General features: G+C 35.7%; 1 protein-coding gene across 1 annotated transcript in view; it reads left to right on the forward strand.

Annotated features, from left to right (window-relative positions):
* The window catches only part of SLC27A6 (solute carrier family 27 member 6), a 51282-nt gene extending 39716 nt beyond the window's left edge, over positions 1 to 11566 (forward strand). Inside the window, exons 6-10 of the mRNA XM_010981055.3 lie at positions 1945 to 2035; positions 4880 to 5078; positions 6132 to 6229; positions 7399 to 7529; positions 11007 to 11566. Coding sequence (XP_010979357.2) covers positions 1945 to 2035; positions 4880 to 5078; positions 6132 to 6229; positions 7399 to 7529; positions 11007 to 11183 — 696 coding nt within the window. The 3' untranslated portion in view covers positions 11184 to 11566. The remainder of the gene's footprint in view (positions 1 to 1944; positions 2036 to 4879; positions 5079 to 6131; positions 6230 to 7398; positions 7530 to 11006) is intronic.
* Positions 11567 to 16149: the final 4583 nt, after the last annotated feature.

Here is a 16149-nt window from a genome sequence, read left to right on the forward strand (position 1 = left end):
GGTGCGTGCTGCACGGTCTGGGGGTCCGCTTGCCTAGACTGTTGTGAGCGGGACCCCCTGCCGCTGTGCTGTGAGCGTGTATACGTGTTCCTCTGCCTCCATCCGTGCCTGTATGTGTACATATACATTTAGGGGATATTAGAAGTGTGGCATCTATGCTTTTATCTGTGTTACCCTAACACAGCCATTTTTGTAACCTTGTGGGACCTCTTGAAGGCAGGGAAAGAATAAAAATCTCTCTGGCTGAGACTCAATGCTCTGATCCAGGCTGCTTCTAGAAGATGGCAGAGATAGATTTAAATTTCATTTGATTATAAAATTGCCCAATTGCTGACCATGAAGTTCCCTATATCCGACAACAGGCACACTGAACAGAGTGATTTGGTGTGGGATGAATCTCACCCACGCCGATGGTTGCTGAATTAATCTAAAGGAAATAAAATAAAAGCTGATGTTACCAGTTGCTGGGCAAATATTTCAAAATATAAAGCATGTTAAAACAGGAGAGAGAAGAGTAGGTAATGAATGGGGCTTGTTCTTGTTTGGCTAAAATGATAAATGCAGTTCTGGAACTCCTGGAATCTTTCTTCTTACCAGTCATTAGGCAAGTGGCCAATATCCTGTTATCCCAGTTACAGACAAAGACCAGCAAGATGCAAGCTCGCATCTTAATAAAGAATTTTTATATCTAGAAGAGCAGTATATTTTGTTTTGCTACTTCTTTCATTGGCCTTCATCTTAAATTAGGATAATATTAATTTCTGCCTCATAAGGTGTTTGGGTGATTAAATTAAAAGCTCTTAGAGTGTCTGACACACAGGAAGTGCCCGATCAATATGGTTGCTCTAAGTTATATTTTAATTCAAACAATGAATTATGATTGTAGTTGCACATTGATTTTACTGAGATTAAAAACCAGAAATGTTTGTTTCGTGTTTGATAATAAATAATACTGCTACATTTATCTCATTAGTCTCATTCATCTTTTCGCATTTATTTGTTCTGTTTGTTCATTTCTCTCCTCTTCCTCATCTTCCTCTTCTTTCTCTCTCTCTCTTCCATTTGTCCTTACTCACTGTTTTTTCTCACTTCATTTTATTACCTCCATTTTAGTTTACTAGGTTCTTGTTCAGCTTAATAAGATTGTTTGCTTAATTGATCAAGAATTTCCTTATGTGTGAATTGACGGGGTTGGATTGAACCAATCTGCAGTTCTTTCCCCGGGTCCCATGTTAGTGGATCTATGAATCTGAATGACGTGGTAATATAGACATTACCAGAGCAGGGGACCTAGAAATCTCAGGGGACAAGGAGAGATGTTCAGTTAGCTTGTTTGCCTCTGTGATGAGGATGTTCCAACAAATTTGCCATCTCACACCACTATAGGGTGCAGAAGTACTGAGGGTCAGTGTAAGGACATTAAGGTGGAAGACCTAGGGAACAGGTCTAAGTAAGGTGTCAAAAATAAGTGTTTGTAAGGCATCTAACCAATCCCTTTTCAAGGAATGGTAGGTTAAAATAGACAGCAAAATCCTTGCAGTCACATAGTTTATATTTTCGTTCTATTAAAACTTTCCATTTCAAGAGATGTTTTGAAAGACTGCAAAATAATGAAGGCAAGAAAGTGGTCCTCTTACCTACAGTTAGTAGAGTATGTTATTGAGCCCAGGGATTGCTTCCTGGGACTCACTCAAGATTAAAATTAGTAAGGCAGCACGTAACATAAAAGAGATAAAAGTAAATGCAGTATGTGAGCACTGTTTACTAACACCTTCAGTTTTGATTGTCAAATATTTATCTTTTCATCAGTCAAACTTACTTGTTTTAATAAATCTGCATTCTAATTCTGTATTTCACGTCACTGAGCATTAAGCCTACTGCCAGTAGATGTCACTGCACAGATAAATAAGTAAATCTTATTTTCCTTTTATTTTGTTTTTGCAGCTATTTTTCACTTTTGACTTGATAAAGTATGATTTTCAGAAAGATGAACCGATTAGAAATGAACAGGGCTGGTGCAGTCATGTGAAAAAAGGTAAGATTCTTATATTTGAAGATGCCTCCTCGGGCAGTTTCTCCATTTCTACCTACATACTGAATTTAGAAAAGAAAGAATGGTTATTTCTAATATGTAATGCAACTTATTTGGAATTTTAACTCAAGTAGAATGGTTTAATTATTAGATGTTAGAGGCCCCAAGTGGGTCGCTCAGATGGTAACTTCTAAAATTTAAAAATGATTGCTGTTGTGGTTTTGGTTTTCTTAATCCGCCACTTCTAGTTTGTAACAGTGGCAGATGTCTGGTGTCCTCTATCACCAAAACTCAATATAAAAATGAACAGCAATTTATGGTTCTATGTATAGTGAAGAGTGAGGCAGACTTAAATTTAAATCTGGGCTCTCACACGTAGAAGCTTTCCGGCTTTGGGTAGGTCAACTCAACCTGTGTGAGTCTCACTTTCTTCTCATGTAAAGTAGAGGTGACAATGTTTATTTCGTGAGGTTGGTGTTGACAGTTAAATGAGATGATGTATGCAGAGCCCTGTGGAGGGCCTGGCCCCCGGCTTATTCCCTCCCCTTCTCTTCTTCCTCCCACTCCGCTTCCTCCTCCTCCAAGCTGGACTTTCTTATGGTTTGGGGTTAGAAATGTTTATAAAAGCAAGTGCCCCAATTAACATGCTGCTGCATAGAACCAATCTAGAACATTCAGTGCAAAGCAGTACACTTGGAATTCTTCTGAGATCCAGTCTGAAAAAAATCAGGCCAAAATTACTTTGTATTGCCTCAGAATATATTTAAACTACATTTCAGAGATGACTTCAAAGATGGAAATAAAGGTCACAAACCCGTTTTCTTTTCTTTTCTTTTCTTTTCTTTTCTTTTCTTTTCTTTTCTTTTCTTTTCTTTTCTTTTTTTTTTTTCCTAGAAGCTGAAGGATTACTGGGGGTCAGGGGAGCCTTATCTACTAAAAGACAATTTCCCTGTCATCTGAACTTCAAGCCTAAGAGCATTTATCAAATATCTTTCCCTAATTCAACTCTATAGACAGTGTCCAAGAGAAAAGCCATTTCTAATGAGATTGCAAAGAGCTTTATTTAATCACTTTTTTGTGTGTTTTATTTATTACAATTATAGTAATATCTGATATTGGAACTTGAATCCCAGAATTGCTTATGCAACCTCAGGGTTTCTTTAAAAGCAGATTATCTTCAAATATCTCTTTTACTATATTGCATTCTTGTTATAGATTGATGTTTTGTTTTTTTTTCCATTAAAGCATTGTGCCTTGCATAAATTATGCCTTGAAGGGAATGATAAGAATACACTCAGGCCTTTTTAAGCATCTGCCATAATTAGTCAGGGAAGAAACCATCTCCTGTGTCCTGAAGAAGAAAACAAAGAACATAAGTTTTAAGAGAAGTATAAGAAGTTTAGGAAATTCTGAAATGTACCTAGGGAATGTAGACTGATGGGATATGCAGTGGAGGAGAGACTTTGGAGTCAGATGGACCTGGTTTAAAAAAAAAACACACATTCAACACTTGGCAGTTGTGTAATATTTGGCAAGTTACTTTTTTGTTCCTCAGTTTCTTCACCCGTAAAATGAAGATAACATGAGGGCCTGTGTTACAGGCTTTGTGATGAGGATCAGATGGAACACATATGGAAAGTGCTCAGAATAGTGACTGGTACCCAGAAAGTGCTCAATAAGTAGCAGTGGCAGTGATTGTAATGATGATGATGGTAATGATGGTGTCAGTGGTGACGGTGACAATGAGGGACCTCTGCAGAAGCAGGACAGGCTAGTTTTGGCCAATGACATGTGTGCCCTTGGAAGCCAGAGTGTCCAGAAGGAGTGGGAGCAACGAGTTGAAAAATAGAATGGTAAAATGGCATAAATCGCTTCATCGTTTGCTGGAATGCAGCCCCATCTAAATTATCACGGATGTTATCTGTCTTCCAAGTGGACAAAGCCAGTCAACAATGGCCCTGAAATCTTGTGGGGCAGTGCTTGCTGCTCCCCTTTGTCTTCTACTGTTCTCTCAGAATTAGTTTTTTACCTTGCTGATTTCTGGGCAATATCTTGATTAATTTGAATAAATCTGATTAAAAATTATTTTAGATAATGTATCTAATTATAAGTAAAACTAACAAATTTTATGTCTCATCTGTTGCCCAGTGAGGATTTCCAGACTAACATTCTGGAGGAATAAAACATTTTCTTGAACTTCCAACAGCATGCTCATTAATCAGAGATTTAACCTTGTTGCAAAATCACAGACTTGAATTGGAGTTATAGGTCCACTTCCTTCTATCTGTTAGACTTTGGTAACTTACTTCACTCTTCTGGGTCTTGATTCCTTCTCTGTGAAATAGGGATTAGAATGATCAGCTTCAAAGAATTTCTGTGAAAAATTAGTAAGATGACAGTTGCAATTCCCCTGGGGCTTGTTGCAATGTAAGTGCCCAAGAAATAAATATTGCTACTACCATAATCTTACTAAAGCTATTATTATGGTTGTTATTTATGTAATTGCCATTATTATCAGTGTTAGAAGCTACATAATCCAAAAAAAAAAAAAAAAAAAAGAGTAACCATTAGTCCATCCACCCAGGATGTGAAATAAATTCATTATACCTTTCTTTACGTTCAGTTTCCTTTTGTTAATTTTTCCAGAGTGATCTGTGTTTTGGCATTCCGTGACAGGATGTGCTAGATGCAGGCACCCAGAATAATTGATGTCAAATACAATACAAGTAAGTTCAGAAGACAGTAAGATAAGATACACTAGTTGTGTTGGTCAGACATAATTTAGGTACCTGCATGGTGTATGTAATAGTTTTAATCAGATCCCTGAAAAATGCTTTTCTCTCACAGGGGAACCTGGTCTTCTTGTTTCTCGAGTGAATGCAAAGAATCCATTCTTTGGTTATGCTGGGAATAAGAAGCAAACAGAAGAGAAATTGCTCCGTGATGTGTTCAAGAAGGGAGATGTTTACTTTAACACAGGAGATATAATAGTCCAAGACCAGGAGAACTTCCTTTATTTTTGGGACCGTACTGGAGACACTTTCAGGTATGAAGTAGCGTCGGTCCCACTGCTCATCGTGTGATTGTGAACCTTGCTCCGAGCAAGGCTCTGTGGAATCGTTACACACCACAGGCTCTGTAGCTTCAGGGCAGAGATATGTTTTAGCTCAGTCATGTGTCCCCATTGAAAAATTCATTGCCCATCTGTTTCTAGATTGAAACATAAGTTGCATTTTAATGTCATTTTTAAAATAATTATCTTAATGAATCTGTTTGGTCCAAATCAGCAAGCTCTTTTTATTAAAATATGTATCAAGTAGACTGATGTGAAATCTAAATGGCTGAGTTAAAACAGAAAACCAGTTTAGTCAACTATGGTTTAATTCTTGACCTAATGACAAAAAATAGTGAAACAGCAGAATTTCCCTTTCTTATATATATATTTTAAATTCCTTAAGATTATTTTAGACTTACAACATTATTTTGCTTTTCTGGTGAATGACTATAGACAGTGAATCAGGACAGAGAGTAGACAGTCCAAAAATGCTTGAATGAATAAATGAATTGTGCTTCCTACTTCCTCACCTTCTTGTACCATGTTAGGAGCTCACTTTATGTCAGATCATTTTAATTAAGATTAAATATTTATTCACATGCATTGAAAGAGCCAACCAACCTAGATGGTACAGGGGGTCAGTATACTGCAAAACAACCATAGTTTTCCTTTCAGACTTTTTTCTCTATCATTAGGTAGGGGATGTTTTGTTCTTAATTGTTACTATATTACAAAATAAAGAGGCATTTATTGTCATTTTATTTTTATGGCATATTTAAAAAACACATTTTACAGTAATCCATTTATACCAATGAGACACAGATAAAGTAATTTTAACTAAAAAGCAGATACCTTTTGTTGACTTATCAACAAAGTTCTTCCTTAGAAATGTCTTTCAGTTTGAAAACTGCCATGATTTTTGTGTACTAAATTCTTGCACAGAACCCAATGCAAAGCATTAAAACTTAAAGCTGGGTACCTCTTTCTTCAAATACAGGTATACTAACTGAAACTTGTTTTTTGCTGTTTGTTTTTTTAATTTAGATGGAAAGGGGAAAATGTTGCAACCACAGAGGTTGCTGATATTATTGGAATGCTGGATTTCATACAGGAAGCAAATGTGTATGGTGTGGCTGTGCCAGGTATGAATATATTTCAGGTTTTACAAGGAGTCTCAGAATAGGTTGTGCCACTTTCCTTAAGTTTTGCAACAATCTTACTGATTCAGCGTTTCATTTTTTTATATATATATTAAAATAAATCTTAGTTTGGGCTTGGCAAATAATGCCCCGGACCAAGCTAGCAAACTTCAAGATCACACCAGGGGAAACATAACCGACTCTGTTTTAATGTATGTGTTTATTCCTAAGCAAATCTTGAAAACTCTGGTCAAGGACTCACTGCTTGAAATAGTTGCAGCTTTTCAATGGTCTTTTATTTTTCTCTTTATGATTAGAGGCTTATACATGTGACTCAATAGGAATGTGTTCTAATTTAAATATTTAATAGTAGTGACTTGCGATTAAGTTGAATCTTTTTCAGAAATTATTTTAAAGTCTGTTTGGCTTTATTTATCTTTATAAAAAATATGAGGATTATCTCATGATGGGGAGAGTGGCAAAGAAAGTGATCAACTTGAAAGCACAGGAAAGCTGTTCCCCTTCGCTGCCTTTTTTTTTTTTTTTTTTTAACCAATGACAATATTTTTCACCTAATGTTTGTAGGTACAGCGGACACTGGGGGGTGGGAGTGTTTGGATGGATGGGGAGCAGCGGAAGAGGATGTTTACTCTCATGGACAGCCACTGGGTGCTGGAGAAACGCTGCAGGAGCTTCTGATCCCTTGGGGAAAAGGTGGCATGAAAAGCAGTCAGGGATCTGTGGAATTCCTTATGGAAATACTAGTGTCTAGTTTCTGACCTTAAAGATATGCCCTTTATTTTTTGCATTGATGCTCAACATGGACACTTCTCTGAAATACAATGGCCTTTAAATAAATGTTTCCTCTTAGTATCTTAATAGTGATAGGATGCAAATTATGGGTCATTTATGGTGTTTTCTCTTCCATCTGTTTCATTTTTGTAGTGCAGACAACTAAAGATAGACTCTGCACTTCCCTTTGTCTCAATCATTTCTAGAGAGTCAATCACATACTTAGGAAAAGACACACTTATTTATGCTACTGTTGCATTGTTATTGCTACAATAGATATAATGTCTGTATTTGTAAGAATTAGCATATAATTAATAGAATTTTTTTTAGAAAGTTCACCTATTTGTAAAATTGATTCTATGACAAACTTTTTCTTTCAGGTCATGAAGGAAAAGCAGGAATGGCTTCTATTACTGTAAAACCAAATAAGTCTTTAGACTTGGAAAAAGTTTATGAACAAGTTGTAACATTTTTACCAGCTTATGCCTGTCCAAAATTTTTAAGAATTCAGGTAATTTTACTGTCTGAATGTTAAGAATTCAAGTAGTTTTACTTACTCATAAAATTTAAGACAAGGAATCTAGGAGCTGATTTAATTACAAATAATATTTTACCACGTAGATGATATATGCATTTTATTTATTACAAAATAATATTTTATCACTTAGGTAATATGTGCATTTTATTTATATTAAAACGTGTTAAGAAAAATGAAAAGCCTTGGGATAGTATGTCATGCCGTATTTGAAGCCCAATTAAGGAAGAGAGCAGGATGAAATGCTAGGATGACTTCATCATTATCATATTTATAGAATTGCTCTCTTCCTCTTCAGTCAAGACAAATGATGGTCCAAGTGATGGTAGCAAGTTAAGACCAAATCTTACACATGCTCTCATGTTTTGTGAAGACATTTGGTGCTAGGTACCTAAAATTAGGTTCCACCAAGCTGACATCAAGGTAACTGCAGGATGTGTGTAGAGCCTCAGGGCAATTGACTTTAAGTAATCTTGCTTTTAATTTTTTGCCTCATTCTGTCCAGCCTCCCTCTGGGACTTTATATTTTGATTGTATTTTTTAAAAAATATAAATATATTTTTATTATATTTCTAAACTCATTTGTTTTGAGAGGTGGGTTCTCTCTTAAATTCCAGTAAAAAGAAAACAAATTTACTCAGCTACTGAGAAACTTTGCTTGCTCATTTATTGAATCATTTATTCATTTAATATTGTGCCTCAAATATAATTTCCCAAAGCTAATACATGTCATCTCTTAACATCCAATCACATAGAATTTTTCTGGACCTATTTGTCATGTCAGTGTTAGATTCCCTGATAGAGCAAGAGCTGACTTCAGTTTCTTTTGAGAAGCATTTGCTGAGCATTCCTCATGGCCAAGTCACTGGCCAATGGGACATACCATCTGAACTGTCAAAAAATCCATATTCCATTTACATAATATTTCAAGAGCTTTTACATACATTGCCTCAGGTTATTTTCATAACAATTCTCTGAAATAAAGGTAAGTAAATATGAAAAAGAAGTAACACGTTTTTAATTGAATTTTTGAGATAATTGTAGATTCACCTGCAGCTGTAAGAAACAATGCAGAGAAATCCTGTGTGCCTTTTCTCAGTTTCCTCCCATGGTAACATTTTCACAATGATTACAACCGTGATATCGACAACGATACAATCCACCTTTCCTCAGTTTTACTTGCACCCATCTGTGTGTATGTGTGTATTAAGTTCTATACACTTTTATTACAGTGTAGCTTCAGGCATCAATGACCACAGTCAAGATATGGACACTCCCAACCCAGCTAGACTCCCTCATGTTGCCCTTTTAAAACCACACCAAGGTCTGTCCTGCCCATCCCCATCTTGCCCCAGAAATTACTTATTTTAATGGAGTAAAAAGTTGATAGATCAAATAAGATTTTAAACGTTTTAAACATTTTCCCCCAAGGACAACTTAAAATTCACTTTCATTAAATAGAAGAAACAATTTGGCATAGGATTCCTCTATAAGATTAAGTTAGTCTTGTACAAATTTAGAAAATATTTTAGCATCACTAAACACCTGAAAGAACTTGGACCACGAGTGTTATGCTTATTACAGTGTTTGCTATAATTAGTACAATGCATGACACTTAGTTGGCAGTAAAAATATTTATTTAACAATGAATTATAATAAATGATCTGATGTAAGCAATGCTAAAGTATAAGTTACCTCTGATAAAATGAATAAAATAGCTATCTTATTAAAATCTGTTTAGCAAAAATCTAAAAAGGATTTTTTTTGTCAATAAATTTACAAAAAAATTTAAAATGTGATATTACTCAGTATGGCTGAGATGAAGTCAAATTGGCCCTTTCATTTTGCTTGTAGAAACACAAATTATCATCTCTAGAAAACAATTTGGTAACTATGTGAACACAGTCTTAGAATTTACATGTATTTTGATTTAGTAATTTCATTTCCAAAAATTTACCCTTAGGAACTACTTAAAGATGCACAAATGTTATATACAAAGATGTTCTTCAAAGTATTATTTGTAATAGTAAAATTTTTTGACATTCTCTATAATTTCAAGAATAAGAATAAGGCTAATTAAATGTTATAATTATATGAAATCTTAGAAAACTATTAAAAAGTACCATTTTGAGGAAAATTACCTAACCTGGAGAAATATACCTGGCATATAATGTTTTTTAAGGGCAGAGCACCAAATTATATAAATAGAGTAAACTTCTAATTTTCTGAGAGGAAAGAATATGTGTAGCTACACAGTCATAACTAATGCTGTGTGACCATGTTGGGTAGGGGGTAAGATCAGGGAAGGGGGTTCAAAGAGAAGCTGACTCTTGAATTAGTTCAGAAGGATGCATTAAAATGGCCAAATTAACTCATAGAACCTTATATGGACCCCTACCTGTCATCTGACTCAACACAAGATTGCTTCTTTTTGCCTGAAACTATTATAGAGATACACTTTTACCTCCTTTAAACTCCTTAAAGCAAAAATTCTTAAACTTTCTAGATTCATAGCCTCTTTGGTGTCTTAGTAATTATTTCATAGCACTCTTAGGTCAAAACAAATACCTAAACATTTGGTTGTTTAGTAGTTGTGGTAAAATAAAGTAATAAGTATTTAGGCCTAATAAATTAGATGTCATTTGAAAAAATAATGCATATATATATAAAAGAGAAATACTTTTATTTCATTTTTAAATAACCATAAGCACTAAGGAGATGTAAATTCGGCATTGCACATCTCCTTAAATTTTGAAATTAGATTGTACTGAAGGAGGCCAGACTAATTCCGTATCCCACATTGATTTGGGGTTATACTTGTTTTTTATTATAGCAACCACTGAAAACCCTGTTTCCCAAAGATATGATGTCATTGAAAAGAATATATCACAAACTAATACTGAAACTGTGAAGTACCTTGAGATAGTAGTTTCCTAGTGGTAGCCAACAGATGTCACTTGAAATTTAAATATCCCATGGGGACCCTAGAAATTCACTGAGGTACCAAGAGGCACCTCAGTGCATACTTTGGGAACCCAAGTTTTCGATCATTCTTTACTCCCCTCTGGTTCTTGTAGTATTCTGTCTCATGGAATAGATTGCTGTCTTTTGTAGCTTTTATCTTCTTGGTGTCTAGTAGCATTCTTTGTACTTAAGACAGTATTGGCATTGAATTGAAGAGATAAGCCTATATGTTTTCAACATGTTTGGAATCAGTTGTATTCAGTTATTAACTGAATAATTCTTACGTTTTGAATGAAGTTCACAGGAAAATCAAGGTAAAGAAATGTTCTAATGGGCATTTTTAAATTTCTAACATTATTAGCAGTGAATATAGAGATGGTCATTGGCTATCATACAATTAAACATTATAGCCTATGTTGTTGAATATTTTATTTGTATATTATAGATAATATTTAATTATCTCCACTAATCCTGGTAATTGCTTTATAGGAAAAGATGGAAACCACAGGGACATTCAAACTACTGAAGTTTCAGTTGGTGGAAGAAGGATTTAGTCCGTTGAAAGTTTCTGATCCACTTTACTTCATGGATAGCTTGAAAAAAGCATACATTCCATTGACCAAAGAAATTTATGATCAAATAATGTTAGAGGAGATTAAACTTTAAGGTTTTTTTTTTAATATATATGAAATTTTCATATGGTTTCTTAGGAGAGATGAAAGGGCGCATATGTGATTCTTTAATATGAAATCGGGAGAGGGGACTGTCATTAATTAAGCGTGTGCAACAATTTTTCTTTAATTAATAACCAATTTGTTTTAATTGATAACAAATTGTAGTTGATTATTTTCACTTATTTGGGGATTCAGTACATGAGTAAGTATCTGCCTTAAAGTTTAAATATAATGAATAAGTGGCTAGCAGTTTAGACTTACTGATAATGTACTTTTTATTATTCAAAGTTTCTAGGTTTAAGTAAAGGGTTAATTTTACTCAAATATTTGATTTTTGTGTGCCCTGTCCTATAACTCAATAAAGCCGTCTTCATTGATACATGTTTCGAAGTTTTATTCTAATGGTTTTAATTTAAACTTTCAGTCGAAGGACGCTAATTGACTAAGTGTATGCCCTCCTACCTCCCTTGTCTTAAACTCACATCAGGATGATAGAAGTGGTATCAGAGTAGGAAGCAGCAAAGCAGGAAAACTAGTAAGCCCAGAGCTTTTAGGAATTTTGTAGATAGACAAATGGGAATAAAGTGATGGTAAAATCCAACAGAGCTACTGAAACCACTCATGATTCAGGGAAAGACTAGACCAGAATAGAACCCATGTATTAATACCAAGATCAGAGGAAGGAAGGGCTGGAATGTGAACAGGCTTTTCAGGAGTTACCTGGGAAGTATGGCACGAGGACGGTGTGATGAGCACGGCCGTACTCATCTCAGTCTGGAAGCTCCAGGCTCCAGAGTTGGCCTCAAGCCAAAACCACGTGGATGACTCTCTTAACAAAGTGAGCTCTCATCCGTGGGAGGAGGTGGCGAGGCTGGGCTAAGAAGCAGAGTTGGGCCCAGCAGGAAGCTCTCTGCCCTTCGGCTAACTCCCTGTACAACCAGCAAGAAAGCTGGCTTTGCCTCGTGTTGCCTTCCCGAGCTGAACAGCTTATTTTGGTTGGAAGAGAAGTTATAGATCGTTTCTTTTTGTCATGGTTAGGAAAACATATGTTATACAGTTATAACATTTTTTAAATGTAAAGGCTACCTATAAGTAGCATAAAAATAAAAGGTCAAACTTTAAAATGGAAAAAAGAGAAAATAAAATCAATTTTGCAAAAACTCAGAATTTAAAGAGAAATTTTCTAAATGAATAGAAATAGAGAAGTTAAATCTAAGCATAGCCATTCTCCCACTATATAAATGAGAATGGATTGTCTTAATTTTAAAAAGTATAAAATGAATGAGTAAATTAGCATTTAATTTTTATACTGGTGATCTGTCTCTTCTTTACCTTTCCCATTAAAAACCTGTTTTGACTTCATGTTTGTATTTTTAATTTAGGGTTGCCTTTTAAATGCCATAAAACTGAGTGAACATTTTTCTACTAATTCATAGCTGTTTAAAAATCTTTGGAGACTAGATCACTATGATCAACTAAGTGTACGTATCTCACCCTGTTGCCCCTACCTTCCTGTCAAATCCATTATAATAAAACACAAAATACTTTGAAGAGAATAATCTACTAAAAGATGGAAGGAAAAAATAAGAATGTGTGTCTTCAGTAGATGAAACACTGTGAGAATTTACTGGAAAATAGCAAACAGATGGAATCAGATGATCAAAGACACAATAGAAGGAGGGAAAAACAAAGCCTCTCACTTATGCAGTTGAAAACTGCTTCAAAGGCAAAAGAAATTACAACCACATTGAAGAAATGTATAAAAACCAAGATGGGGCCTCTGTGTAATCACCTGGGTAATTAATTATAGAAAATTGAGATCATGGGTTTCTTTGCCTTTCCTTTGCTTCTAGAAAACTTCCATCAGAGAAAAAATAATTTGTGACCAAAAAAATAATAGAAAATAAGACTACATGAATTTCAAAGCTTCTTAAAAGACATTAAGGATTAAAGTTTTTAAAGAGCTAGAAACTAGGCAAAAATATCTAGAAACTAGGGGAAAATAGTTGTCCACATGTGTAGTACATAAAGAACACTTACAAGTGAAAAAATTGACAGGCAAAATAGTTTTAATGGGAAAAATGCGAGAACAGGCAATTTAACAATAGAAAAAATTAAAAACCCAATTCAGTCATATAATGCACAGCCCATAAATGTGAGATAGATAGATAGATATTTATATATAAAATGAAAGGTACTTAGAGTATACACTGTTAAGCAAAATGAAGTCAACAGACTAGAGCCTAGAGATAAAGAGTAAGTCTTGACAGCAGTGATAAAATAAAACAACATATTACATTAAAAAGGAAACAAACCCAACCGTTTGGATTATGACTAAATTTTCACTGAAACTGAAAGCCAGAGGAAAACAGAACAATATCTGTAAAATGATAAATAAGCAAACAACTGTAAACCAGAACTCCGTATGCATCAAAAGTACTCTAAGGATGAAGGTGAAAAAAAGGAAGTTTCAGATAAGCTATATCTATAAGAATTCACAGGCAGGAATCCTGTATGAGCAGCAGTGCTAAGGTCACGTCTACAGACCCAAGAAAAATAATAGCAAGTAGAAACGCCTGCCATCAGGAAGGAGTGAGGACTATTGGAGGTGGCAGCTATGTGGGTAAGTATGAAAGATGGTTATTTCCCTTTGTTTAAAAATGCATATACTGTTGAAGGCGAAATATGAAATATTATTTTGCGGGCTTATACTTAATGTAGGTATAATGCAAATAACAATTATAGTATAGAGAATGTGAAATGTGATGAAAAATAGCATATATCTATGAAGCATTCAGGGAAAAAAACCTTAACATTCATTACAAATTAGGAAACTACAACTGAAAATAAGGATGAGCGAGTTTTTGCCAATCAGGTTTGATAAAAGGTCGGATCTGTCTAGAGCTAGACACTTATTAGAAATAGAACTCTTAGTGGCATTGTTGGTGGGACTATACATGGATGCAACTTTCTGGAGAACAGCACCTATCAGAGTATAAAATGCAATTTGACGCAGCCATTCTACTTCTAGGAATAAAAAGTTGTTGCTAGTGAGCCAGGATTTATGTCAGATTATATTCTGTTCAGGGCAGTATTAGTAATTGAACATTGAAGACAACCTAAAATAGAAAAAAGCTAAATAAATACGAGTAGAATCCACATTTCATTATGTTCTGCAGTGATTACAAAGAGTGACTGAAAAGTCAGCATGACTGGCGTGGAATAATGCCTGTGCTGTGTCACCAAGACGAAAGAGGTTACAGAGGGCATTTGCCTTTCGTTGAAAATACACTGAGGAATAAGTATTTGCAAGGACAGCTTCAAACAGCCTTGGTTACATTAATTAACAATTGTAGAAATGGATGGGTTTTTACTTTTTACCCTGTACCCTTTGTGTCATTTGAATTGAAAAATTGCTGCAGACTGCTTATGTGTGCATCTAAGACAATTTAAAATCTAAGTTCATCGCCTTCTTTAAGGAACGCGTAAGACAGAAAGCAGAGAATTGAATTGTCATTACAGGAGGGCATGTAAGATACTCAGCCTTTCTCAATAGAAATAAATTCAGGTTGTCATCTCTCTCAATATATTTCACTTCCCCATAGATTCTACCACTTCTTGACATATTTAAGATGAATTATTTTAAGACCATTCAAGAGAAGAGTAAAAAAAAAAATCTGGTATTTTCTATAGACTTCATACATGAGTGTTAACTTTTTGAGGAAAAATATTCAGCTTGTAATTCTGCCTAAATTTCAGTAAACTTGTAAGTAAGTTTTTTTAATATGAAACAAAAACCAAGCTCGAACCACATTCTTGATTTTTCACTCTTTGTTACATCTGTGGCATTGTTACTGGGGGAAGGAATTATTGCTGGGGTTCTGGTTTCCAGACCAGGAAGCTCTGTGCAGTGTCTTCACTAAATTGGAAGTCGAGGTTAAAATGCAGTACTAAACATGTCTGTGGAGTTTATTAACCTCTTGCAGTGCTTTCATTGTCTTTTTCAGAATTTTCGTTTCTTGGTTAAATCTAACTGACGTTTAATCTATGCAAGCTGTTTGACCCACATCCTTCTCGAGACGTGAGCATAGCTGTACGGTGACCGTCTGTGGACTCTGCACCCTGCAACGGTGAGGTGAAAGGGTGAAAGTGTAACTGGGTTTCTCGCTCAACACAGCCTGATCTTGTGAAGACTGATGGCTCCTCCTCTTTATCAGATTACTGCAGAAAGCCCCTGTTCACCTTAGTGCCCAGCCTCCAACAAGAGACATGATTCTGAAGGCCAGAGCGAATACAATTGTTTGTGCAACTTTTACTGTGCAGATTTTCAGATGCTACCCAACGCTGCTGAATCAGAAACTCCATTGGATGTAGGTCCTGGGAACTTGCATTTTTAACAACTCCCCGGAGATTCTGGACTCTGGGTATGTATTGTGTCCTATTTCTTTATTCTGTCTTATTTTTACTTGCCCCTGGGCCGCCTTGGGACCCAGATCTATGCTTACGAACTTCCCTGTAAACCCTCAATGTCTTATCAAATCCATCCTTCCAACTATTTGCCTCATTGGAAATGTGGCTCTCCCTGGAGGGTACTGTTTTCTTTTTTGTCCCCCAACGTGGAGACTGTGAACACTCATACACCCCAAATATTGTGGTCCAGAGGTTGTGCTCTCTGTACGTCACAGTCCCTCTGGAGTCGCGATTCCTGGTGCTGTGAGGGCCCTGCCATCTGGCTACAACACCCTCAGGTCTCGGTGCTGCCGCCTCATCCTGCGAAGACATCATCAAAGGGCTCACAGCTTTCTTCTCTCTCCAAGTCACGTCACCAGTTAACACCAATCTTCATTAAACAACTGGTTTCTCATGTTTTCTTCCCCAGCTCATATCTCTCCGTGCGTTTCCAGTCTTCCATTCGTCATCCACCCCACTCCAGTCACTTGAGGCTCCCACATGCTCAC

The sequence above is a fragment of the Camelus dromedarius genome, chromosome 3, assembly GCF_036321535.1.
Source record: "Camelus dromedarius isolate mCamDro1 chromosome 3, mCamDro1.pat, whole genome shotgun sequence".
Lineage (NCBI taxonomy): Eukaryota > Metazoa > Chordata > Mammalia > Artiodactyla > Camelidae > Camelus > Camelus dromedarius.